The sequence below is a fragment of the Mobula hypostoma genome, chromosome 15 (assembly GCF_963921235.1).
Source record: "Mobula hypostoma chromosome 15, sMobHyp1.1, whole genome shotgun sequence".
Taxonomy (NCBI): Eukaryota; Metazoa; Chordata; class Chondrichthyes; order Myliobatiformes; family Myliobatidae; genus Mobula; species Mobula hypostoma.
The window spans coordinates 39,992,919-40,019,902 of NC_086111.1; the positions used below are offsets into that span (position 1 = coordinate 39,992,919).

General features: G+C 38.2%; 1 protein-coding gene across 12 annotated transcripts in view; it reads right to left on the reverse strand.

Moving 5' to 3' along the window:
* LOC134356788 (microphthalmia-associated transcription factor-like) overlaps positions 1-26,984 on the reverse strand; it is a 267,666-nt gene that overhangs the window by 158,023 nt on the left and 82,659 nt on the right. Inside the window, exon 1 of one of the 12 annotated variants that reach the window (XM_063067926.1) lies at positions 9,106-9,299. The exons of the other annotated variants lie outside the window; for them this stretch is intronic. Within the exon in view, the coding sequence (XP_062923996.1) occupies positions 9,106-9,161 (56 nt within the window). The 5' untranslated portion in view covers positions 9,162-9,299. Of the gene's footprint in view, positions 1-9,105; positions 9,300-26,984 lie in introns of those variants that run through there. 12 annotated transcript variants of the gene reach the window in all.

Genomic DNA, 26,984 nt, shown 5'->3' on the forward strand with positions numbered 1-26,984 from the left:
CACACTCTTCTTTCAGTTAGTCCTGAGGAAGGATCTCGGCCCGAAACTTTGACTGTGCCTCTTCCTAGAGATGCTGCCTGGCCTGCTGTGTTCACCAGCAACGTTTATGCGTCTTGCTTGAAATTCCAGCATCTGCAGATTTCCTCGAGTGTGACCATGTAATCACTGTTCCGTAACCCATATCTGCCAAAATACCCATAGCTATTCATCGGAATTTGATCTCAGCCAATTAAATTTCTCCCACTGTACTACAGACCTGCATGTGGATCATTCAAATTGTTTGACTATGTAAATCATGTTTTCAATTTTCTTGTCTCCTAGTTTACCTACAGTCAGCAATTTTCTTACGAACTATGTCCCTTAGCACCTGTAGACATGGACATGTTGTTTGCATGAAAATGTTTTCCATCCTTTCCACATTGTTAATTCACAGTTCTGCTGTACCAAGGAAAGAAACCTAAAGTGGTCATCTTAATTTGTACTATGCCTGAAAGTAACAGATACGGGCATTAAAATCTTAGTTGGTTCAGTGAACCTCAACTTCACAGCTTCACAACTGAGAAAATACCCTCAATATTCGACGAAAGGCATTGAATAGATACTCCTGTAGCCAATCCCGTCAAGCTGTCATCCCCCACTATCAGTTATCATGTTGGTATCATTCTGCAAATGCAAATATCAAAGAACAAGTCTCTTAATAACAGTTCAGCACTTCAACTGTGTGATTTTTCTGAGCAAAACTATTTTATGGCATCATCCAACCAGCAGAGGGAGTTCAACAAAAGAACCACAACATCTCAAAGTCACATTCAAGGAATTATAAAACCAAAGTCTAGAAATGTCTCCTTTGTTATTGCACTTGCAGCAGACTGGCTAAAACAAAATCCCTTGCAAACATTAAGAGTCTGTGCCCTTTGTACTTTTATAGTGATTCTTAGTTAATATTCTAGTTGGAATTCCTAACAAATCATTATTTACTTTGACCTTCACAGGTTCACAAACAATTTTGTTTTTCTATTTCATTTTGAATATCCAAGGGTCTAATGTACTGCCAGCTACACAACTGCCCCATTTCTGTCCTTTAAATCAGTTCAGATGGCCTCCTTTGATATAATTTTTTTATAGAAGACATCATCCTTCACCACAACTCTTAAGTATTTCTTCAACCAATACCTGCCTCCTTTCAGCCACCTCTATCTCATCCACATTTCAGTTACAAATGCATTAATTTAATTATGCCTGCCTGTGCCCTCAGTTCATCTGCTTACTCATTCAAGCCCATTGTGAAACACGTGTCATTAAGCTCTATCAAAGTCCTCCATCTACTTTTTAACCTTTGTTAATAAATACACGTTGTTTTTGTTACTAATTTTTAAGAATGTTTTTTATTTTCCTGCCTTCCATCCCCAGCTTTGTATTTATTATTTCTGAATTAGTAAGTTACCAGTATTCTACCAACTACTCAAAAATAATTCATGTGCAAGATCTAAAATATGAAACATGTACAATTAAATTTTATGGGCCTGTTTCAGACTTTCATTTATTCTTGATTAGAGCCTATTCCTTTTGTAAGAAAGCACTGCAATTTACTACAAAATATCATTGCTAGAAATAGCAACAGTAAAATTATCAGCTTCTGTATCCATAATTCTGCAGCAAAACATTAGGAATAATGTGTCATAAGGTTTGATTCCTGGTATACGAATTTCATTAAATTTTGTTCTAGGACTGTTCCTTCCAAGTGTATTATGAAGCAATATGGTTGTTTTCAAGCAGAATCAGTTATCAATATATTTATATCTTTTGTCTTTATATTCCTTGTTTCTGACATTGCCAAACTGTATAAATCATGCTGACATCTGTCTGACTAAATGGATTCTTAAGTTTCTCAGAAACGCTAGTTAAATTTGCAGTGATTTTCAGTCTCTGCAATTAACAGATAGCTCTCTAGTCTTCCAACACCATCCAGTTCTCATTCCAAAGTCTGCGCACAGCTCTCTGTCTTTCCTGCACTGCCATCCTGGTATATTGCTCCCCTCTCTGGTGAGGAACAGAACTGCAGAAAATAACAAATTTGCACCCAAACCCTCCAAGGATCCACAATATGAAGAATAAGTGTTAGATATGATGAGTTATTATTTCATGCCAAAATAGTATTCATCATCAGTAAAATTATTTGTTAAAGAGCCATATAGTATAGATACAGGCCCTTTAGCCCAACGAGCTCAATCTGACCACTGTGCTCAACCAGCTAGTCCCAATTTCCTGTGTTCAGCCCAAATCCCTCTAAACCCTCTATTATGACAAGTAAAATAATTGTCTGATTTGAACTAACATTGAACAGTCAAATACGCTGCTTGGGCCCTTTATTAGCTATTGGTATCTGACTTCCCACAACTCACAACTCAGTTGCAATTGAATAAATTTTTGAGTGTTAGACGAATCCTACGACAAATCTGAACCAATAGAACAGTACAGGGAGAGACGGGGATGAGTGTGTGTGACCTGTCTACATACCAGAGAGAACAGCAGCTTAAGAAATGGCATCATCTACAGTAGCTCTGAATGATTTTGCCTGGAAGTTGGCTACAAATGAGAAATAGATAGAATCCAAGGTGTTCTTCGAGAACACAAAGCAATGATTTAGAAGCAGGAAAGCAAATTATTGCAAATAAATTTCTAGCTGAGGATCTATAAATATGAATGATTTTTTTGAAAACTTGATTGAGACAGTCAACGGAGAAGGGAGAAAAAAGGGTGAATAGACTTATCACCCATGTTGAAGTTGTCCAATTTTGGAGGAAAAGTGGAATAAAACATCTTATTCAAGTAGTAAGAGACTATAGTATTTTGCAATCCAAAAAAACTTGGGTATTTCAGTGCATCATAAACAGAAAGCTAATCTATGCATAGAATTTGTAATGATAAAAGTTAACAGAGTGTTATTGGTTATTGCTAGAGGAATTAAATATAAAGGTAGGGGGATCACACTTCAGCTTTAATGCATATTATTGAGATCACATCTGGAGTAGTGTGTGCAATATTGGCCTCTTTTACTTCAGGAAGGATGTCAATGCACTAGGATAAATCAGAGGAAGTTTGCTAGAATAGTCCCTGAAATGGATGGAATGTCTTACGAAGGAAAGTTAGAATGGGCAGGTTTGAACCCACTGCATTTTAGAATGAGAATGGACTTGGTTGAACTATACAAGGTCCCAGGAGTCTGGAAAGGATGGACATGGAGATGTTTCCTCTTATAGGAAAATCCAGAACTAGTAATCACTGTTGAAGAAGGGGTTGGATGTTTAAAATAGAGGCGAGGAAATACTGTCCTGAGGACTGAGCATCTTTGGAACTGAATCTTAGAGGAAGCAGTCTTCAAATATCTTTAAGGTTGAATATATTTAAAGCAAAAGTACACAGATGCTTGGTAAGCAAAGAGAGGTAAAGTTTCAGCGGGTTGATGAAAATGAGAAGTAGAGATTATAATCAGATCAATCACAATCATATCAAATGACAGGGTAGGCTTCAGGGACTGAGCGGATCACTCTGATGCTAATTGACGAGTATGTAAATTATTCATTAGCAAAACTCGGAAAAACTGTTCCACACTTACACTTAAGAATATTTATTGCTATATAATTGTATGACATTACATGCGCAGTGTTAGTTTACAAGAAGCTAAAGACAAAATGCCTCTGCAAAATTAACTTCTATCATTTATAGAATGCTCCACAGAAGACATGCTTAAAATAATATAAAAGAGCTCAAAGCCACAACAAAATCTGTCTGAGATAGCTCCAGTTGCCAACCTTACTAAAAGTGTTCACCTGAATTGAGTTGGGTCAGTGAAAAGCACGCAAATTTCCCAACTATAATCTCTCAATTTGACATGGAACCAATATAAACTCCAAAACAAAAATACAATACAGCTGAATATCCTTTAATATTAAAAGGTAACATTACCCGACTATATCATTTCAATGGCATACACTAAATTAATATGCAAATGCTGAAACAGTAAGTGTTACTGCTTATTCACAGGTTTCAGTTTCTGGTTAAACCAACAGCACAACTTGGGTAATGGACAATTTTCATCCTCACAAATGAAACCAGAAGTGGATGGATGCAGTCAGCTACCAGGGGCAATGGAATTTTCACATCACTGAAAAATAAGAAAGCAATTCAGATTTAATGGCATAGAGGATGGGGACATAATGGATAGGACAAAGAGCATCCCCTTGAAAGGGCAAGACCAAGGTTTCTATGGTGGTGACGCACTGTTTTGCGACCGCCTGCTTGTTAGAAGAATAAGGGAAGTTAGAGGTGTTGGGGGGTGTGGAGGGGGGGAGTCAGGGAACACAAATAAAGGAATTTGTAAAAAGCTGTGACATGTATCTTAGAATTGGAAACTAAAGAATAATATTGGAAATGCCCAGAAAATTTTGTGGTGCCTGTGGAGAAAAAGAGAACTGAGTCAAGATTACAGCTAGATAACCTTATAGCAGATCTGGACAGTTCTGATGCAAACAGAGAAAGCAAATTATCCAAAATTGTTGAATTTAATCTAATATTGAATTCCAGTGACTGCAATATACCCAGATGGAAGATCAGGTGCTGTTCTTCACACCAAGGTTGGGCCACATTTGGAACACACAGAGAAGTCAGAGTGGAAACAGGGATTTAAAATGACAAGCAACTAGAAGATCAAGGTTAGCACTGTAGAATGAACAAATGTGAACTGAAAAAGCATCACCTAATCATCAACTAGTTTCTCCAATACAGCTGGTAATGTATTGTAAGCAACAAATGAGCTACAGTAGGTTGGAAGTTCAAATAAATTAATTACTTCTTGATGTGGAAGATCTATTTTGGCCCTTGGTTGGTGGGAAGGGTCCAGGTTGAAGGAGAGGTGCTGCAATCTCACAATTGAATGGGAAAATGCCAAGGGGAATCATAAAGAAAAGGCTGATAAATGAGGAGAGAGGAAAATGCTTTCAGTAGTACAGCCACACTGAAGCTGAAGTAAACTGCAAAGCATGTTCCATTGAAACTGAGGGCTAGATGGGTGGAAAGTGATGTCTGCAAAGAATTTAATAAAAGGGCGTACCTTATGAAAATCGGTAGAGCAGCCTAGTGTTTTTTCTCTTTGGAGCAAAAGAGGATGAGAGGTAAGTTGAAAGATGCGTACAAGATAAGATGCAGAGATCGAGTGGATAGCCAGGGACTTTTTCCCAGGGCAGAAATTCCTAGTAGAAGGTGGCATCCTTTTAAGGTGATTGGAGGAAAGTATAGGGTGGGACGTCAGAGGCAAGTTCTTTACGCTTAAGAGTAGTGGGTGTATGGAATGCCCTGCCAGGAATGGTGGTAGAGGCAGATACATTAGGGGCATTTCAGAACTTTTAGATAGGCACATGAATGATAGAAAAAATAGATGGCAATGTAGGAGGGAAGAGCTAAATTGATTTTAAAGTATGTTAAAAAGTCAGCACAACATCTGTGGGCCGAAGGGCCTGTACTGTTCTGCAAAGCTTACATAAAGTTTGAAAAGTCACTTGACCTCTGGACAAAACAATTGCAACTAAAATGAAATCAACGAAGTTTCTAGCCCAGTTCCATCATATAACATTATTTGCAATGCATAAGCTTTACTACTAAATCAGCACTTAGAATAAACTTCTGAAAATTGCAGAATGGTCCACTATGCTTAAGATACTATTATGAGATAATACGCTTACATATACAAGCCATAAGACAACCAATAGGCATCAATTGAATTGAAATGCAGGAGTGATGTCAGTCTTTCACTGGATATATGCAGCCTACAAACTAAAGAGGACCTCAATTCAGGAGATGATCTGCATCAAAATTACCTGTCCATGCTACGGACAAAGTTCATGAGTTCGCCAAAGGAGCAAAGTCTTGAACTAATCCAGAGTTTCCTGCAATACTCTATTTTGCAGGCAAGTGACTCAACTGTTAATTGCAATGCTCATGCCCTGGGTGTCCTCATCCAAGGCTCCAAGTTCCATCAGTTAACAGAGGCAAAATATGGTTGCCTCATCTCCTTCAACACTACTGGAGTTCTCAGCACTACATTATAAACTCCAGCATAACATGAAGATCAAAAACAATATAAACCAAAGCCCAAATGTTAAGACAAAGACTGTTGCATGGTGACTTCCAAGGTCCTTTGTGGTTTACGTAATGCAACACTTTGCACTGGGAATTGCTCCTGTGGGCTCATACCAAACTATAATGGGTACACTGCATGGAAAAGGTTCAAAGCATTTATTTAATGTACAAGATTTTTTGAACACTCGTTTTTGACAACAAATTGTATCCAAGACCAACACCCACTTAATTAGACCTGAAGAAGTATTTCAGCAAAACTGAGGACTCTGAATCAAGTAATTCAGATTTGAATTTAAGCATAGCTATCACTGCGTCACTAACTTTTGAATAAGTACCTGATCACGACAAGATAACTACTGATAAAAGGTCCCAGAGGGTCCCATTTAGTATTTCTCTGTCCACAGATGCTACCTCATCTGCTTGCAAAACATGAACCATACAATCAGATCAAAGCTCCTCAAACTGGGAGCAAAGGCTTCTAGCAAAACTACCATCTTCAACAATGGTGGAGCCCAACAGTTATTCAGTCTTGGCTAGAACATTTGCAACCATTCTCTATAATACTGTCAATCTGTCTTGACATTATCCCAAGAACTCCAGTATCACAGAATTCAGTCTTTAGTTAGTTTGATTCACTCCACACGATGCCAAGAAATGGTTCAAAGCACTACTCACAGCAAAGGTTATGTGACCAGACATTGTCTTGACTGTAATACTGGAGAACTACACTCCAGAACCGCCTATGCCTCTAGTCAGGCTGCTTCAATATACTTACAATACTGCTATCTAAGAGACCATATGGAAAATTGTCCAAATGTGCCCTGTTCACAAAAAGGACAGATTTAATGAGGTTAATTACAGCTCAACGAGTCTGTTGCTCTATATTTCCAACAACTGCAGGATCTCTTGTGTTTATTCTCAATCATTAACAATGATGTATGGTGTTACTGACAGTGCCATCAATAACCTGCACACTCATTAATGCCCATTCCAGTTTAACACCAGGGTATCCTCACAGCCTTCGTCCTATGTGGACTAAACAACTGAATCCTAGAGGTCTGTCAACAAAGGAAGATGGCTGCAATTGTTGGAGGTCAATCATCCCAGTCCCAGAGCAATGTCCTAGCAGGTACATCTTCAGCTTTTTCACCAATGACTTTCATTATCTAATAAGATTGAAAGTTTAGACATTTGCTAATTATTGCCCAACAATTAATTCCATTCACCATTCTTCAGTAAATAAAGCACCTCAGTTAATATTCAGGATTGGCAGATAGATAACAGGTAGCCTTCAAAACAGATAAGTGCCCATCTCCAACAAGGCCAAGACAAGAAACAAGATTTATCATTGCCAAGCCCCCCAGCATCAACATCACAGAGGACACCTTTGATGAGGATCTGAACTAAGTCAAAATTATGGCTGCAAAAATCAGGTGAGGTGGGGTATGCTATGGCAAGTGACCCACCTAGTGTCAATCGAGATCTTTTCACCATTTAAAGTGCTCCAGTTAGTAACATGATGGAACACTCTTGGTTTGTCTGAATTAACATAGTTTCAGCACCCAAGAAGCTTGATGTAACCCCTGCTTTACTGCTGTTTCATCCACCACTGCAAGTTTGCACTTCCTTCACCACTGAGGCACAGTGGCTTTAGTGTGTACCGTCTACTAAATACACTATTGTTATTGAACTGGGCTAAACTGACAGCATGTCCCAAAAATACAAACTCTGTGAATGAGAAATACAGGAGCTTCGGCCACGTGGGAACATCACCACCTACAGGTTCCCCTCCAAGTTACACACCATCCTGCTTTAGAAACTTATCATTTCATCTTCATCTCTGCTGGCTCTAAGTCCTGGGAATACTCCCCCAACAGTATTGTGAAAGATCCTTAACCAGGAAGATTGCAGCAGTCCAAGCTGCATTTATTGGGCATGCTTACCATCTTCTCAAAAGCAAATAGGAAAGATTACAAATGGTGTTACCAGTGACATCAAACCTGAGAAATTAATATACTGAAGGCAAACATTCATAATGTACAGAACAAACAAGTTTCGATTGACACTAATTTTTTAGTTACAAAAAACATGACATTTTCTGACACCCTGAATCTTGGCTCACACATAGTTTCCTTTTGAAACTGTTGTAACACAAATATTCATTTAGTAAATGCTTCAAAAAATCCTATCATATGTTCTACTAAGTCATCAACATCAAAATATGTACTATAATACAGTATTTCCTTCCGTTGCAAATTCCAGCATATTTACTGAAACCTGACTGCTTTAAGATGAAGCAAATTCACTGTAAGAAAACCCTTCTTGTGACCCATGACCATTCAGTAAATAATTAATTAACTGTACTGCTAGCTTTCTGCTTTCGTTTGAACTTAATAAATGACCACAATGATGATTTGCTTCAGTTCTCAGTCGTTCTAAAGAAGATAAATTGGTAAAATTACAGACTCTGACTCAAAAATACTGTTCTAAATCTCCATGGTCTGAACCAAGTACGTACATGCAAATGACATCTCTCCAGCTTTGATACTTTTATACTTTTAATCACACAAATGTTGAACTGAGGTTGTTGCAAGACCTTACTATACAGCTAGATAAAATTGTTGAGATTATTGAGCTGACACCAATACATTTAAATATTTATATTTAGCAGTGATCTTGCTGACAAATGCAGCACATTGTGTACAGGCATGCTTATGGATATTACCAATAGATTCTAGAGCCAGAGTGACCACAGTTAAAGGAACCAAAATAAACTGTTCAAAAAACTCTTTAAATACAAAAATATTCTACAAGTACATACAAATAACGACATACTGAATGATTTTTAATCAGGAACTGGTTGAGAGAGTTTAAAGCTTTTGCATCACAGAAATTTTTAACTGTTGAAAAGTACTTGATTTATTTTAGTATTTTCAATTTGGAACTACCTAGAAGTGATAAAGTACTTACACATAAAGCCTTTGGAATGAGCATGGTCTGAACATTTGTACTCCAACAGCCTCCATCTTTTCTTTTTCCTGAAAGGTGTTTTGTAAGCCCTTGGAGAACAGTGAAAGTCAAACTCTACGGCAGTATATGTGTCACTGGGGGTGGCTCCAGATAAGGCCCTGGCAACTCCAATCCTAGCAGAGCTTTATGCTTAAGTAGTGCCTACTGTCTGTCTGCAGCAATAGACCTGTTCAATCCAGCACCTGCATGTGATATAATGGGCCAGTTCCTCTACTGAAACTGAAATTTTCTATTTACAAACATCACCTAACAGAAAATGACCCTTGCTACCTCCCCAAGATATACCTTTTCCACTTGTCAAACATTGCTGGCTATTTTCCACAAATCTATACTGTTCTATTAGAAAAAACGCTCTAGTAGTGCAAATGTTTGAATAAATTTACCTGTGTTACAAAGCTTCAATGTAGCCAGTCAACATAAAAAGACTGCAAATTAATACCACAAAACTATAGTACTTCCTTACTCATGTCTGTTTGCATCATAAAGTGGAAATGTACACCGTTTAATTTGCAGACATTTGCTGCAAGGAATTAGAGCATTGGCACGTTATCATGCGATTTCAAGGAAAAGAAAGCAAATCAAAACCAAACAAATATATCCAATCCTGGATTTTATCCTCGAGGAACTCAAACCATTAGCTCTCCGTTCTCTTTCCCTTCAGCTACAGACACACCTGCTCTGCATTTTCAGCATTATTTTTATCCCAAGGTTCCCAGTTTTTACAGGTTTTCATTCGGACATGTTCATCTCGTATTATTTAATTGCACTGACTTCCTAATAAGAGTTTAAATTTTCTACTGAAGTTAACAGGTTTCCTTTAACATTCACTATACTGTTGCTTTCTCAAAGCACTGCAATGGTGAGCATGTTACAATTTAGTGGGTTTATTTAAATTTTAGGAACTTGGGCCACTTGAGCTTTGAAGTATATCTGCTTGAACTTCATGTATTAACTTATAAGATTTATCAAAAGTGACCTTCATTACTCTTCATTGAATATTCAAGATATTTTATGGTTAGATGTACCTGTACAAATGTAGGCGTGCACACAAAAACATGCATATATTTCATATTATGTGAAAGTAAAACAACTTCCCAAATTCAAGAGCTTTTATTGAAAAATGCACTTCCTTAAGTTAACATTACTCACAAAGTCAGCATATTGCATATTTCCCTTGTAGTGACTAGCATGGGAGATCATTTCAGGGGACATTTAGACCAATCATATTACTATAGGTATGGATCATATGAGATAAGGAGGGTAGATTTCTTTTGCAGAAATGTTAGTTAACTATTTGGATATTCACATCAGTCTACAAGTTCCATGATCACATACCTTTGCTGAATTACGAAGGTCTCTGTTGTGTTTGGGAGCCCATTCAGCCCAATCCAATACATGGGGTACTCAATCTGTGAGGTCGGTTCCATTTGCATGAAGTGAATGAAATCCCATTCCTCAAAAGGTAAATGGGGTAGGAAATTGTGCATTAACAATTTGAGAGAGGCTTAAAAAAAAGCACTTAAAGGGAATTTCAGAATTGTTGTTGATCGTTCCAATGATTTACTGTATACTGGAGCAAATGCCCATATTTCAGGATAGACTCGCTGGGCAAAAAGTACAGCAGAACACAAGGGCTGGCTGGGTAAGAGAACAAGTTAATGAAGGAATAAAGCAATGCAAAACTTCAATCACTGGTGAAGGTTAGATAAGTGGAGGAACTGACTTTCAAAAATACTTGGACTGAGTTTCAAGGAATTAACTAAGATCCTATATTGCCGATAATTTAGCTTAATAGTCTTCAGAAATCCCCTTTACATTATCTAACATCAGAAAACCTGGGCCATTATATAAAAGTGCATTTCTTCTTGCAAGTGCTTTGGATTAAAAAAAAACTTTCTGGCGGTGTCACAAAATATCGCTGAGCACCTAAGCTATGCTCCCTCAGTCAGCAATTGAAAACTGTGAAAAAAATACACATACAACATATTTAAAAAGAGTGAAACTCACACCTATCTTCAAACTGGCCTTTTAATCAAATTTTTAAAAACAAATGTAAACATGATTTCACTTCCATCATGAATCAATGATTTCACATATTAATACACAATATTCTCCTTAAAAGACAAGTGCCAAGTTCACACACATCAAAAATCAAAGTTTGTTTTTACCAAAAAAAAGAACGAATAGTTAAACCATCAGCATACAAGTACAGTGGATTCATATATAAATCTATAACATTGCACAGACTTTTATCTGGAAATAGATAAGCGCTGATGCCAATATTAACAGGCATAAAGAGTGGCATTAAAAAGGTGAAACATCTAGTGAAAGCAGACTTACACAGAAGGAATATGTATGTTCCAGGATCTACAAGACTTAACATGAGAACTTAGTTGCAGAGTTTCACTGATTTTCAGATCTGAGTAAGTAGACCTGGGCAACTTGTAAATTACTCATAGCTAAACAACTGCAAAGTTTAGTTTAAACAATGGATTTGGTATCAATGTTATTAATTATATAATACCAAAATAAATATATTAGATTAACCAAGAAGCTGTATGTATTATACGCAAAAGAGTTCATAAGCTTGATACCTCTTGGATCTCCCAATGGGCAAGTAAATGAATGGTGCAACATTGACTTCTTGAAGCATATTAATCATGAAGCAACTTGCTTTGCATGAACTTAACTGATAACTAACATTAGTTGCAGAATCATAGGTTAGCAGCAAGAGGGAACATGGTCCAGCAAGTTTAGAGTCTAGACAATCCCTTCTAGCACAAAACATTTCTTACAAAAGAAGAGGAATCCCTCCTGTTCTCATTAAGTAACCATGCCCGTATGCTGCTTGCATATGGTGGGAGCTTAGACAACTTCCCCAACTTCACTTATAAGTTTGTTGAGATCAAAGTACCACCATAAGTTGTTATTAATAAATCACCACTTGAACAATACATACTGAAAAACGAAAATTCAGCAATGCATGTCAGTAGTGACCAAGATTTGAAATACGATTGTACACTTCAAAATTGACTGTTGTCCCAGTGTCATCTTCATCAAAATCTGTGAACTCATCACAGCCATGCATTATAAATATTTATTGGAGCACCAGAAGTGTATCCACTGCGACACTTATTTTTAAAAGACAAGAATTGCTAATATTGGTCATTTTAATTTCAGTTTGTTTAGGAGCTATTAAAGTTTATGAGCAAAAATCTCTTTTGCATGTTTGTTCATTAAGATAATACATTTGTATGTAACTTAAGCCTAGTTATTGATTGTTCTGCCATCCAAAGGGTATCGTACTTTGAAGGAGGACATATTAAACAATCTTACGAGTTTCCTGTAATTGCTACAAAAATCTAGGTAACAACAAACAATAGGCACAGGAGTAGGCCATTCGGCCCTTCAAGCCAGCACCGCCATTCACTGTGATCATGGCTGATCATCCACAATCAGTACCCTGTTCCTGCCTTCTCCCCATATCCCTTGACTCCGCTATCTTTAAGAGCTCTATCTAACTCTTTCTTGAAAGAATCCAGAGAATAAAGTTTACAATTACTTATTCTAGTTTGGGATTAAACAAAAATCGCTTTAATTGGCTTTACAGAGTTAATTACTGCTGTGGTTCCACATATAATCACTCAAGAGTTTGAAAACTACTCATAAAGCATTGAACTGTGATACCCAATGATAAGTGCGAGCTGAACCAGTTATGGAGCAGCTTTGTGCCTCCGCCCACTCCTTGCCTTGTTCAGAAAAAATCCTTATGCCTATTAGAGGGCAGACACCCTCAGCACAGTGAACATTCTCACACAGAATAACTTCACTTGAATATCAAAATTGAGCAAATTTCTTCGATCAGTATTAGTCCTCTGAGAAACAATGTACAGCAGTACTAACAGTTAAAACATAAATCCTGTACATCATTGCCACATTTATTACTTCACATCAAATTTCTACAGTCATAACAATGTTAGCTAAACTACTCAATGACATTTACTATAATAAACTGTTTTACATAAACCTCATTGTTAGAATAAAGAAAAACTGAAGATAAGCAAGTAGCCCATGGATACTTCCATAATTAATTCTCTTTTATCACATTAAATGCCCATCAAAATGTTAGATTATCCCTATAGATATCCCTTTTATCAAGAAAGATGCCAACATTTAAACAACCCTCTAATACCAAACCATTATTGTACACATAGAAACATTGAGTTGAAGTATTATTTCTAGTCTCTCCACAGACACTACTTAGCCCACTATGCATTTCAAATATTTGCTTTATTTTAGATTTCCAGAATCTGCACTAGTTTTTGTGAAAATTAACTCACCTCTGGTATAATAAGCGTTAAAGGAATTTGTAACCTTCCAGTATTATCATGGCAGCTTTTAAGCAATTTCCACAGTCCTGATTGATTGGCATTACTCATCAAAAGTGTGGGCCTTTGCCAAAATTCTGCATTAAATAGATGTCAAATAGTGCAGTCAGCTAGTCCAACTGTGGTGCAAGGGTCACTACTTTTGAAAAATTAATTATTTTCCTTCAGAGAAAAATGCACCAAAAATTTAAGTTACAAAATCTTCAAGAAATTATCCCAGGGAGCATATTTAAAACCAAGACACCCTTAATCATATTATGCAATTGACATTTCTTTAAACAAAATTGGGTAGAAGGAATGGTGACGTAGACTATTTAGTGAAAGGGGAGAGAATTCAAAAATCAGAAAGGCAAAGGGACTTGGAAGTCCTACTGCAGAATTCCCTAAAGGTTAATTTGCAGGTTGAGTCGGTAGTAAGGAAGGCAAATGCAATGTTAGTATTCGTTTTGAGAGGACTAGAATATGAGAGCAAGGATGTAATGCTGAGGCTAAATAAGGCCTTGGTCAGACTACATTTGGAGTATTGAGAGCAGTTTTGGGTCCCTTATCTAAGAAAGAATGAACTGGCACAAGAGAAGATTCAAAGGAAGTCTCCAAGAATGACCCTGGGGATGAAAAGATTAAAATATGAGGAGCCCTTGATGGTTCTAGGCCTGCACTCACTGAAGTTTAGAAGAATGAGGGGATGATCATATTGAAACATATTGAGTATTTCAAGGCTTAGACAGTGGGCATGGAAAGGATGTTTTCAATGGTAGAAGAGTCTAGGACCATAGGGCATAGCTTCAGAATTGAAGGACATCCCTTTAGATCAGAAATTAGGGGGAATTTCTTTAGCCAGAGGGTGGTGAATCTGTGGAATTCACTGCCACAGATAGCTGTGGAGACAGAGTCATTGAGTATGTTTAAAGCGGAGGTTGATAGGCTATGGATTAGTAAGGGCATCAAAATTATGGGGAAAAATAAAGAGAATGAGGTGAGAGTAAAAATAAATTAGCCATGATTGAATGGCAAAGCAGAAACAATGGACCAAATGGCTGAATTCTACGCTTATGTATAATAGTCTTATGGTTTCTAATTTGTATTTCTTGATCAAATGGCCCAGATTTCTGGCTGGTAGTCTGGTAACTTAACCATTATACTGCAAGACACGGTGTTACAGTCAAGTACTGAAACAAAAGACTTTAGATGCTGAAATTTAGAGCAAATGCTCGACTGTTTCTAGAACTCAGTGGATCAGGCAGCTATGTGGAGGCAAGAAGGATGCTTTGAAGTTTCAGATCAAATCCTGCATCAGGACAAAAGGGTGGGGTGGGGTGGGGTGGAGAGAAGATGGTCAGTAGATAGAAGAGTGAGGAGGGTGGTGTTTGGGAAAAATGAGCAAGTAGTTGACAGTGAAAACAAGGTGAGGGCAGATATGATAGGCAAAAGGAAACTGGTGTTGGGGTAGCCATGGGGAACAGATGGAAAACATGAACAGAAAGAGAACCAGAGAAGGTAGATGGGAATAGAAGAGGAACACAAGGGCGAGGATTACCCAAAATTGGAAAATTCAAACACTCATGCTACTAGGTTGTAAACTACCCAAGTGGAATCCGAGGTATTTTTCTCCTAGTTTGTGTTTAGCCTCACCTTTGCAAAGAAAAATCCTGAAGTTAAAAACGTTGGTGCGGGAATCGGAAAGTAAATTAAAATGACTTGCATCCAGACACTCAAGATGCTGTTGTGGTGGTCCTCAAAACAGTTGCCTGGTCTGTACTTGGCCGTGCAGATTTCAAAGAGGCCACATTGCAAGCACAAAATGCTTGTATTCCAATAGACAAGGTTGGAGGAGGTCCACATGAATCTCCTTCACCTGGAAGAGATATTTAGGTTCCTGAATGGTGAAGGAGGAGGTGATGCGCTTCACTCACTACAGGTGATTTTAGGGGAAAGAGATGAGAAGGCCAGTGACAGTAAAAAGCAGGATCATCAAGAACCTTGGAAAACTTCTATAGACGTGTTGTGGAAGTGTGCTGACTGGCTGCGTTACAGCTTGGTATGGGAACACCAATGCCTTTGAGCGGAAAATCCTACAAAAGGTAGTGGGATTCGGCTCAGTACATCATGGGTAAAACCCTCCCAACCATTGAGCATATCTACATGAAACGTTGCCATAGAAAAGCAGCACCCATCAACAAAGATCCTTGCCAGCCAGCCAGTGATCTTTTCACACTGCTGCCATCAGGCAGAAGGTACAGGTGCCACAGGATTCTCACCACCAAGTTTAAGAACAGTTACTACCCCTCAACCATCAGGCTCTCGAACAGAAGGGGATAACTGCCAATCGCTGCCTGATGAACTGTAGTCAAAGGTGTCACTCTGCACATGATGGACACAAGACAGCAAAACATGTAAAACACTTTGGAACTCTGAACTCTTGAGAAGCATTTCACCCAAAGATATGTATGGGAAGTGCTGAAGACTCATGCAGATGAAAATCCCTCATCTCAGTGGATTTAATTCTTCTAAAAATATGAAAAATTCTGCAAGTAAAGCAATCTCTGATTTCACTAGCCAGCTGTGTTATGCTCATTAGATATCAAATGTCACATCAGAGACGTTCTTTCCTGAGCAGATCTCCATTTAGGGGATGAAACATTTATGCAAATAGAATGCAGGATTTCACCTTGTAATTGGATGCACAAATCCAACACACTTTATTTAAGGAAAAGGTTAAATGGCTGCTCAGATGAAATTTAAATTTCAGTTCATAACACTGCCACATACTTCTGTTTGCAAACAGAGAGCTTTAATACCAGTAAAGTACATGAAAAAGTAGAGTGTCCTGAGGAAGCAGCTACCCTGTACTGATGGACATTATTCAATGTTTTCACAGGAAATTTACAAAGGCAAAATGTTCTAATGTTTGAATGATTTTCAAATAAAGCCTGAAGAATCAAACCTTACACTTCCCTAGCTCTAAAACCATTTTGGGAAATTCAAACAAACTTTACCTTAAGCTCCTGTTTATTTTGATACTGCAAAAAAAAATCCGATGTGTTTTTACCCACCAAGTTGTGTTGTAAAGGGACATTTTTGTTCACTCATAAGAACATAAGAACATAAGAAATAGGAGCAGGAGTAGGCCATCCGGCCCATCCTGCCCGCCATTCAATAAGATCATAGCAGACCTGTCCGTAAACTCAGCTCCATCTACCTGCCTTTTCACCATAACCATTAATTCCCTTACTATGTAAAAACCTATCTAACTTTTTCTTAAATATATTTAGTGAAGAAGCCTCAACTAATTCCCCTGGGCAGAGAATTCCACAGATTCACCACTCTCTGGGAAAAAGTTTCTCATCTCCGTCCTAAATCTTCTCCCCTGAATCTTGAGGCAATGTCCCCTAGTTCTAGTCTCACCCACCAATGGAAACAACTTTCCTACTTCTATCTTATCTATCCCTTTCAAAATTTTGTATGTTTCTATAAGATCCCCTCTCATTCTTCTGAACTTGAGAGAGTATAGTCCCGGTGACTCAATTTCTCCTCATAGGTTAACCCCTTCATCCTTGGAATCAACCTGGTGAACCTCCTCTGCACTGCCTCCAAAGCCAGTATATCCTTCCTCAAGTATGGAGACCAGAACTGCACACAGTACTCCAGATGCGGCCTCACCAGTACTCTGTATAGTTGCAGCATGACCTCCCTGCTCTTGAATTCAGTCACTCTAGCAATGAAGGCCAACATTCCGTTTGTTTTCTTAATAACCTGTTGTACCTGCAAGCCAACTTTTTGCAATTCATGCACAAGCATTCCCAAGTCCCTCTGCACAACAGCATGCTGCAATCTTTCACCATTTAAATAATAATCTGCTCTTCTATTATTCCTTCCAAAGTGGATTATCTTGCATTTACCAACGTTGTATTCCATCTGCCAGACCTTGGCCACTCACTTAACCTATCTATATCCCTCTGTAGACTCTCCACATCCTCTATAAGATTTGCTTTTCCACTCAGTTTAGTGTCATCAGCAAATTTTGCTATGCTACACTCAGTATCTTCTTCCAAATCATCAATGTACATAGTAAACAGCTGCGGGCCCAGCACCGGCCCCTGCAGTACCCCATTCACCACAAACTGCCAACTGGAGAACCAGTTCCCTCAATAACGCATTACATGAATACAAGAAAAGTAGGAGCAGAGGTAGGCCACCTGCCCTTTCCCTCACCTCGACCCCAAATTATGGCTTTCTATTTAATATCATAAACAATCTTTCTTTTTTTGTAATTTATTTTTTATTGAATTTCATCATCAGACAAACATTTCCATAAGATGTATTTCAGAAACTGTACATATATATCATATAATCACATTTGTCACAAATCTCCACATAATATTTATCTGAGGTATACACTTATAGAAAGGAGAGGAAAGAAAGAACAATCACAAGAAGAAAACTATGTACAGAATATGGAGTGTTTTTTTTTTACAACATATTCATTGAATTGTGAGAATAAAATCAGGCCTATGAGGCGTTATGTAGTTAAATCATTTTTTTCCAGTATGAATAAAATTGTTCCAACTTATGACTAACAGATGCTGTTATCTTCTCCATTTTATAAACGTCCATTGTAAATTCCATCCATACATTTAAAGTTGGGCTCTCCTGTGATAACCATTTCCTGGTAAGGGTCTTTTTACCAGCCACCAGCAGTACATTCATTAAATATTTATCTCTTTTCAACCATTCTTGAGGTATATACCCAAAATATATGGTCTTACTCTCTAAGGGTATTTCACATTTAAAGATGTCTTGTAGGGTATTACTCCAATAGTCTTTGATAACGGGGCATTCCCAGAAAATATGATAATGGTTTGCATTTTGATTTCCACAATTTCTCCAGCAAACAGTGGGGTTACTATCATAATGGGATTTCTGAGAGGGTGTAATAAAATATCAAGTTTTCCATCCAAACTCCCTCCATTTCTGTGAACTGGTACACTTCCACTGATACCTCCATATTATTGTCCAGACTTCCTCAAATATTATTATCCCTCCTTCCTTCTCCCATTTTGTTTTAATGTATGAAGTCGAATGTGTTTTAAGATTTGACAAACCCTTATACATGCTTGAAATGATTTTACTAATGGTGTCTGAATTATATGCTTTTCTAAATAGCTCTATCAGACATGTACTTGCCTTGGTTACATTTTTAACCTTTCAACTCCATTCTGTGCCAGTTGTACAGCGCTTTCAATTCCCTGATCTCTCAAAAATGGTATCTACCATCTCTTTAAATACCTCCTGTAAACTAGCCTTTAGATCGCTGCATAGTGATTTCCAAGGATTCACCGCCCTCTTTGAGAAGAAATTCTTATGCATGTCAATATAATATAGCCCACAGCACCCTGTGCAATTGTAACTACATTTCACTACTTTTAAGTTCCAATCTACTAACTATAAAGACAAACAACCATTTGCCTACCTAGCCCATTGCTGCATTTGCCATTTTGTGATTCATGCAGAACAACTCCTAGATCCCTCTGTACTTCACCTATCTGCCATTTCTATCTGCCTTTACATTCCTCCCACCAAAGTGCAGGATATCCACATTTTCCCCATATTAAACTCCATTTACAAGTTTTCACCCACTCACTCAACCCTTCTTAATGTTGCTCCAGAGTCCAAATATGTTCCATCATGCTTTACTGCTTAATTTAGTGATATCAGTAAACTTGAATATCTTACTTTCTGCTCCCTCCTCCAGGTCAAAAATATGGAGGGCAAAAACTGATCCCTGTGAAACTCCACCAGTTTTATCTTCCAGCCTGTAAAACGCCAGTTACTGTGACTCTCCATCTTACACCAGTTTTCAATTTATGCTGGCACACATTCCTAATACTTCAAGTTTTTTTCATGTGGGCTCATCTATTATGTGGCACCTTATCAAATGTCTTCTAGAAACCAAATACACGTCGCCACACATTTCCTTTTGTCAACTCTCTTGTTATAATCTTGAACTCCATCAAATCTGTCAAACATGATTTACTTTTCATCAAACTATGTTGGCTTGATCTGATTACATAAAGCGTTTCTAAATGACTACCTATTTCTTCCTCGATTAAAGATGCCCAACGCTTTGCCAACAACAGCCATTACAATAACAGGACTATGATTTCTCTCTTGTTGGCTCCCTCCCTTCTTAAACAATAGATTTCACTTTTGCAGTTTTCCAATCCAGTCCCTGACCTCAAAGTTTTGAAAAAACTGCAACCAACGTGTCAACTATTCTGACAGCCACTTCTTTTAAATATTTAGGTGCAAGTCCATCAGTTCCTGATGGCCTGTCTGCTTTTGGTCCGATTACTTTTTCCAACAATAGGCTTTCACAATAGGCTCTTTTATAAGTTCTTCTATACTTATTAAAAGAAGCTCATTTGATTTCTTTGGGAAATTGCATCCTCCAATCTGAACACCAATGCAAAGCATATTGTTTAACTTAATTGCCACCTGTTAATGATGCTGTAATCGCACCCTCCATGGTTCCCACACTTACCCTAGCTTCCCTGTTTCTTTTTACATATCCATAGAACCTACTGCTGTTTGGATAAATATTTGCCAATTTTCACTCATAATCTATTTATTTCCTTCACATTAGCTTTTTGGTCTCTCACTGCTGGCTTTCTAAAAATTCCCATCTTAATCTATCATCAATGCTTACCACAGTGTTATCATTAGTTTTTGATTTAGTATTTTCCATTCCCTCATTTATTAACCATAGATGATTAATATCTTTCTCATTGAATCCATTTTTAATTGGGATAATTTTCTACTTAGTGTTATGAAATATCAGCCACTATTCATTCACTCATCTATCACTTAGTCTATTTGCCTGGTGCACTCTCAACAACTTCATACCTCTGTGATTGCCCTTCTTTAGTTTGAGGATACTGATTTTTAGACCATGGATGTTCACCTTCAATTTTATGTACCTTAACTCTATAATGTTGTGATCAAAATCTGCTAGAGTTCCTTAAGGACATAATTTCCTATAATTCTACCACATTGCATGTGACCAAATCCACATTCTATCCTGTTTTAGTTAAGTTTTGTAACATGATGTTGTAATAAACTACCCTTACACACTCCACAAATTTCACTGCCATTGTAGACCTGACTTGAAGATTAAATTCACCCATGGTAATTGCAGCTCCTTTCTTACATGGCTTTGATGTTTCCCCATTTATGCTTATTCCTACCGAGTGGCAACACTTGCAGCTGTAATAGACTGCTCCTACCCGTGCCTTTGTTCTTTATTTCCACCCAAAATGATTCAGTCCATCACTCATTACTCACCAAGCCACTGAAACCTTCCCCGAATAATAACGCCATTTCTCCACTTTTCCTTTCTTGCATACTTTTTTGGAACACTGAATATCCTTGAAAAATTGATTTTGAAGTCCCAGTCATTTCAAAATCCAGTTCTTTCACAATCAAGTGTCGTGTCATCATTTGCAGAGTACTGAGATAACTTAATGACTAAACAGTGGAATAGTGTGGGATAGTCAATATTGCTAAAGGGAATGTGATGGTTGATAAGACATTAATACACACTGCTCCCTTGTTAAGGTACCAGATCACTGACTATAAACAGCAGATCAGTGGTGAAGCAATTTGTTATATAAACAGATAAACAGGAATTAGGAATTGTACACAGATGCTTAAGAGATTGGCACACTGTTGTCAGTGATATGCCCTTGGAATAAATATCAAAAAGTTTTGTCTTCCATTCTTCTGAATGATTTTTTCACACATTGAAGAAGAATGTTCAAGCTTGCTTTTAAATGGGTACTGGGCCACCATTTGGGAATTTCCATCAATGCCACTGGGCAAGAATTTTCAGATTTAAACTCAGAAGCAATTGCCACTGTGGTGGATATTCACATTCCGGGGCCCAAGAGATTTTTGCTAACCTCAGCTTTATAGCACAGCAGCATGACCTTTCCAAGGTGTCAGAGTTGTTTTTCACACTGTTAAACTTCTAACCAATATTTTTTGCTCAGCTTCTTGTTGTGAAGAAGTAAACAGTGAGGTCTTGTAGGCCAATGTTTAATCAACACAAGATATGGGGTTATGTCAGTGGTCCCCAACCACTGGGCCGCGAGGAAGCGATATGATTTGGCGATATGAAACTATATGAGTCAGCTGCACCTTTCCTCATTCCCTGTCACGCACTGTTGAACTTGAACACCCCGCCCTCTGCCGTTGGCCGGTCCACAAGGACATTGTCAATATTAAACCGGTCCACGGTGCAAAAAAGGTTGGAGACCCCTGGGTTATGTAATTGGCCTGCATCATACCAGACAATACTGGCTAAGTTATTTGCATGATTGTAACTGGGTTCAAGGAAACTTGCAGACCAGACTGATTTTGACATTTAGCATACCAAACATGGTCACAGGTTTGATTGATCAATCAAACATTAGGATATTGGTGTACTCAAAGAGTTAGCTCTCACACCATTAGTTTTGGGTGTCTGGGATCTTTGTCCCCAGAAGCTTATAGAACATCTGTGTAAATGACTTGGTCCCAGCAAAGGTATCTGATAAACTTCACATGTAATGTCAAATAGTATTAAAACAGTATGTGTTAGAAAGCTTTGGTGATCGTTAGGAATGACAAAGAGAAAAACAGAAAGAGAGGGTGACAGAAAGAAGAACTAGAATTCATCTCTCAACCTTCAGTTTCTGCAGTGGACAACTTGTTCGTCTGCACCTCATTGGGATGTTATTAAGTTTGTCAGAATTGTACCTGTGTTTTTTAATCATTTGAAGTTTATAAATCTTTTGTAATTCGGAAATCTTTTATAAGAAATTGTGAGTGTTCAATGTTTGTTAAGAACTATTTGTCTAAATTTAAACATGTATCATTTATTTTTTTAAAAAACTGTTTAAAACTTACTTAATTAGCTGGAAGTATCTCCACTTAGGAGGGAGGGAGAAAACCATCAGTCAAACACTGGGCAGTGGCAGCTAAACCTCGCCACAAAGACTAGACAGGGAAGCAAGTTGGTTTTTAAAGAGTAGGGTGATACAGTATAACCTTTTTTGCAAGGGTACAGTAGATACCAATATCAGATAGGACTTTAAATCTCCTTTTGAGTTTAGGGCTTTGCAGACAGTGAAATCAATATCATCACACCAACCAGCTCCAGTAAACTAGGCACAGCACAGATCCAGGAGATTGGCAGCAGTACAATATCCAACCCACTCCAACTCCAAGGGATGGAGACTATGGATCAACAAGAGCTAGAGATTGGAACAAGAACACAGACTGGTCACCACCAGCATTGCCGCAAGAGGTACCATGGTCTGGAGGAGATCATTCCTAGTATATGAGCCCAAAAACAGCTTGGAGTTTTCACAGTCCGTGAAATGAGGGCTCGCGCTGATTCAGTGATCCCAGAACTGAAATAACTATGGTGATAAAAAAAGGCATTTATATATGTGTGCAGTGTGAAGAACAGTGTGTTCCTAGCAATACCTTCCTGAGAGTAAGACAGATGCAACTTTATTTTGTAAATCAAGAACACTTGCCACCACACCCCCACAACTATTAGAGGTGGTCGTAATGGTGGTCCTAGAGATTGTCTATATGGTCGAATAGTCTTATATCCGGTCTGGAGATTCTACTGTGGGGAGGCAACTCTTCTGCCACCAAAGTCAAAGAGGAGGTGGGTGGGTAGCTCGTTGTGGCTGATGTAAATCACTGTAACAATTTGCTCCAGCTCCACCCCACCCATGCTGTGAGCGATTTGCTGTCTTCAAGCAGCTCCCACTGCTGTTAGTGTCAATTCTGGCTAGTGACTTCAATTGCATCATTGATGTGGCTGTACGTTCCAGCAGAGATGACAGGAGACTGGACTGCAATTCTAAACTCATGCTGGAAACATTTAAAAATGCCAAGCTGTATAACACCTTCAGCAACCTTGCTGGATGAGCTCAGCCACAATACACTTGGACGAGAAAGGGCAGTTCAGTATGTTCCCAGATAGATATCACTTTTGTGTGCTGCATAGAACGCTGCTGAACCCGTCAAGAAGGGCAAGAGCATTTGAGGAGTGACATTGTCAGGGAGAAGAGACACACACGTTAAAACCTTCCTGTACAATGAGAGAAGAGTCAAGGTCAATTAGCAGATTGATCAGCATCTACAACCAGCTTGTGTTGATACCGGGGGCCAGAATCAAGCACAGGAAGAGCAAGGCCACGCACTTAGGTAACTGCTTCAAGTGATCCAATTTTCTCTTCGCTCTCAGGTCTGGTCTGGTTTGGAGGGGCTGAGGCACATAACAAGAATTGGCTGGAATTGGCAGCATTTGTTTGTTTCTTTAAATATAAACTTTACTACTGAATGCATCAACTGTGAAATGTGTATGTTTTTTGCACTATTTCTTCCTTTTTGTTTTATTTTACTAAGAATAATTTGATCTCTGATGTGGTAATGAAGGGAATGAATATTAGGTTGCTTCTCCAGCATTATCCAGGTCTTGGTACAGATGGGCACAAGATGCTTTGTTATGTGAGAAGCCCTGAACTAAACTGAAAACTGTGAAATTATCAAAAATATTTCCTATAGGTTCTTATGATGGTCGTTGATATAAAACTACATACAGCTCTGAAGAACAAATGCAGTCATGTCATGGGTCATAAATAATTTGCTTTGAATAACCACAATAATCTTCTTTTGTTCTATATTCCATTCTGGTCAGCAGTGTTCCCTTGGACTTCAACTTTACTTAAGCTCCTTCTGCCAACCAGTCAAGTGCTGTTAAGATACCGAGAACAATCACCCTCATCATACCTTTGAAATTCAGCTCCTTTGTCCATTTCTAGACCTGGACTGAAATGATGTCAAGTGCTCAGGAATTTAGGCAAAATGGAAACATTTTTAATCTGTGAAGATAAAATGATTATTATTGTGTGCAAGCCGTGTATTTTTGCTACAGCTATAACAGGCAACTAGATTGTATCACAATTGTTAGTATTATGGAGGAAAATAAAATTAAAATGGAATAAAACAAAATGACAAAAATGTTTCTGAATGATTGATTCTGAAAACTCATTTCACAGAGAGCACTATTTAGGTGCACGTGATCATCACTACTAATACTCTTGCATATAGTTCATCTATTAGTTATAATAGCTATATTCTCAAATGCTATTTTGTTTTATCTGCAGGGAATGCAAATACATCGATACCTTGAAGTATATTATTGCCTCTTGCTTTTAGTAAATCTGATTCACTGAAACCTATTTTTTCCAGTGAACTTTACAAAACCACTAGAGGGAGCTACACTTAAATTCAGAAGCAAATGCTTGTGTCACCTTTATTTAACCTTCACAGAATAAAATGGATTAATTCAGAACCTTAAAAAGAAATTCAAAAATTTGAAGGTTTTTTGTATACTTTAAAACAGCATCTGAATTTCAGTCACTATTTGAAATTTGCAAAGCCATTGATTTGTTTTTGTGTATTTAAACCACAGTGAAACTCCATGATGGTATAAAAATTAAACTTCTTGAATGCCCTTTTAGGATATGCTTTCTGCCAGAAAATGGCAGGGCAACATTTTGCATCTGTAGTTATCCTTGTTATTTGTTATTAACTGAATTATGTTATTGTGAGACCGAATTCAGGACTGGTGTTTTCTTTTCTCCATTAGTGTGAAGCAGGAGGACTTTGCAATGGTCAGAAATGTTTTTACCAGTTGCTCTATGAATAGATTTATTGCCTATCTGTGCTTAACAACATTTGCACCTACTTTAATAGGCAAGTCTGGCATGGCGTCTGTCTCAGTACATATAAAAATAGACAAATTGATACAGATCATATGACTACTAAATAGTAGCACAGGCCAAGTTTAAAACAGTAGACTTCTTCCATTGCATATTATATAGTGCTGAAATGTCATTCAGTAAGTTTTCCAAAAAGTGATCACTCAAAGGGGTCTAAGCTGAACCCGAAAAGCAGACAGAATCAGAGAGAGCAGCAAGGAAGAAAATATAAACCATTACTTAGTGCATCATGCAACACACATAAAAGTTGCTGGTGAACGCAGCAGGCCAGGCAGCATCGCTAGGAAGAGGTGCAGTCAACGTTTTGGGCCGAGACCCTTCGTCGGGACTAACTGAAAGAAGAGCTAGTAAGAGATTTGAAAGTGGGTGGGGAGGAGGAGATCCGAAATGATAGGAGAAGACAGGAGGGGGACGGATAGAGCCAAGAGCTGGACAGTTGATTGGCAAAAGGGAACTCCCCCTCCCCCTTTCTTTCTCCCAGGCCTCCCGTCCCATGATCCTCACATATCCCTTTTCCCAATCAACTGTCCAGCTCTTGACTCCATCCCTCTCCCTCCTGTCTTCTCCTATCATTTCAGATCTCCCCCTTCCCACCCACTTTCAAATCTCTTACTAGCTCTTCCTTCAGTTAGTCCTGACGAAGTGTCTCGGCCCGAAACGTCTACTGTACCTCTTCCTAGAGATGCTGCCTGGCCTGCTGCGTTCACCAGCAACTTTTATGTGTGTTGCTTGAAATTCCAGCATCTGCAGATTTCCTCGTGACTTAGTGCATCATGTTGGATTAGTTTAATTTATAGAGGATGAAAGAATGACATTGAAATGATCAAGTTTGAATGTGACAAAGACACAGATGAAGATAATAGATGAAGGAGTGTGGGGGAGGGGAGGGGAAGAAGAGTGCTTAGGGGAGGGAGAGGCAGAAATAAAGAACAGGAGACTACAGTTCTGGTTGATTATTGGCTAATCTAGATTTGAGTGGTTTTGGTTGAAGACAAAGATGAAGAATAACTGGTTGCCCTCAACCATACACCCCTTGGATACTAAATAAAACAGACAGAAGGGTGTACAGCTGGGATAGGAGGCATTAATGGCACATAATAAGCTGGCATTATGTAGAGTGCAATGTCAACAAGATTCTTGAATACTGTGACTACAAAGTTAACCTAAATCAAAACAAGTTTCACACATCATTCTAATAAATAGCATTTATTCACATAAATGGAGCTAAACCACAAAAATGTAAAATATACAGTACTTTACAAAAGGCAGTTTACAGAAAGCAAATGGACCTAATGCAGAACTCCCAAAGCTATGTCCGATGAATCATTTTCTCATCTGACTCGTTTTGGTTGAACCAGATTCATCTGTCAAGTGGAAACTCCTATATATAAAAACAGGAACTAAATCACATTCTAATAAATACAGACCAATAATTCCATCTCAATAAGGGCAGGGAGGAGAAAAATACAGCTGCAGGAGTATCTGGCTGTCAATTCTGTTTCTGCCAATTTCCAGCAGTCTCATGGATAAATGACATGCAGTTGATGATCTAAATGTGTTTTTCACATTCCTGAAATGGATGTGGCTT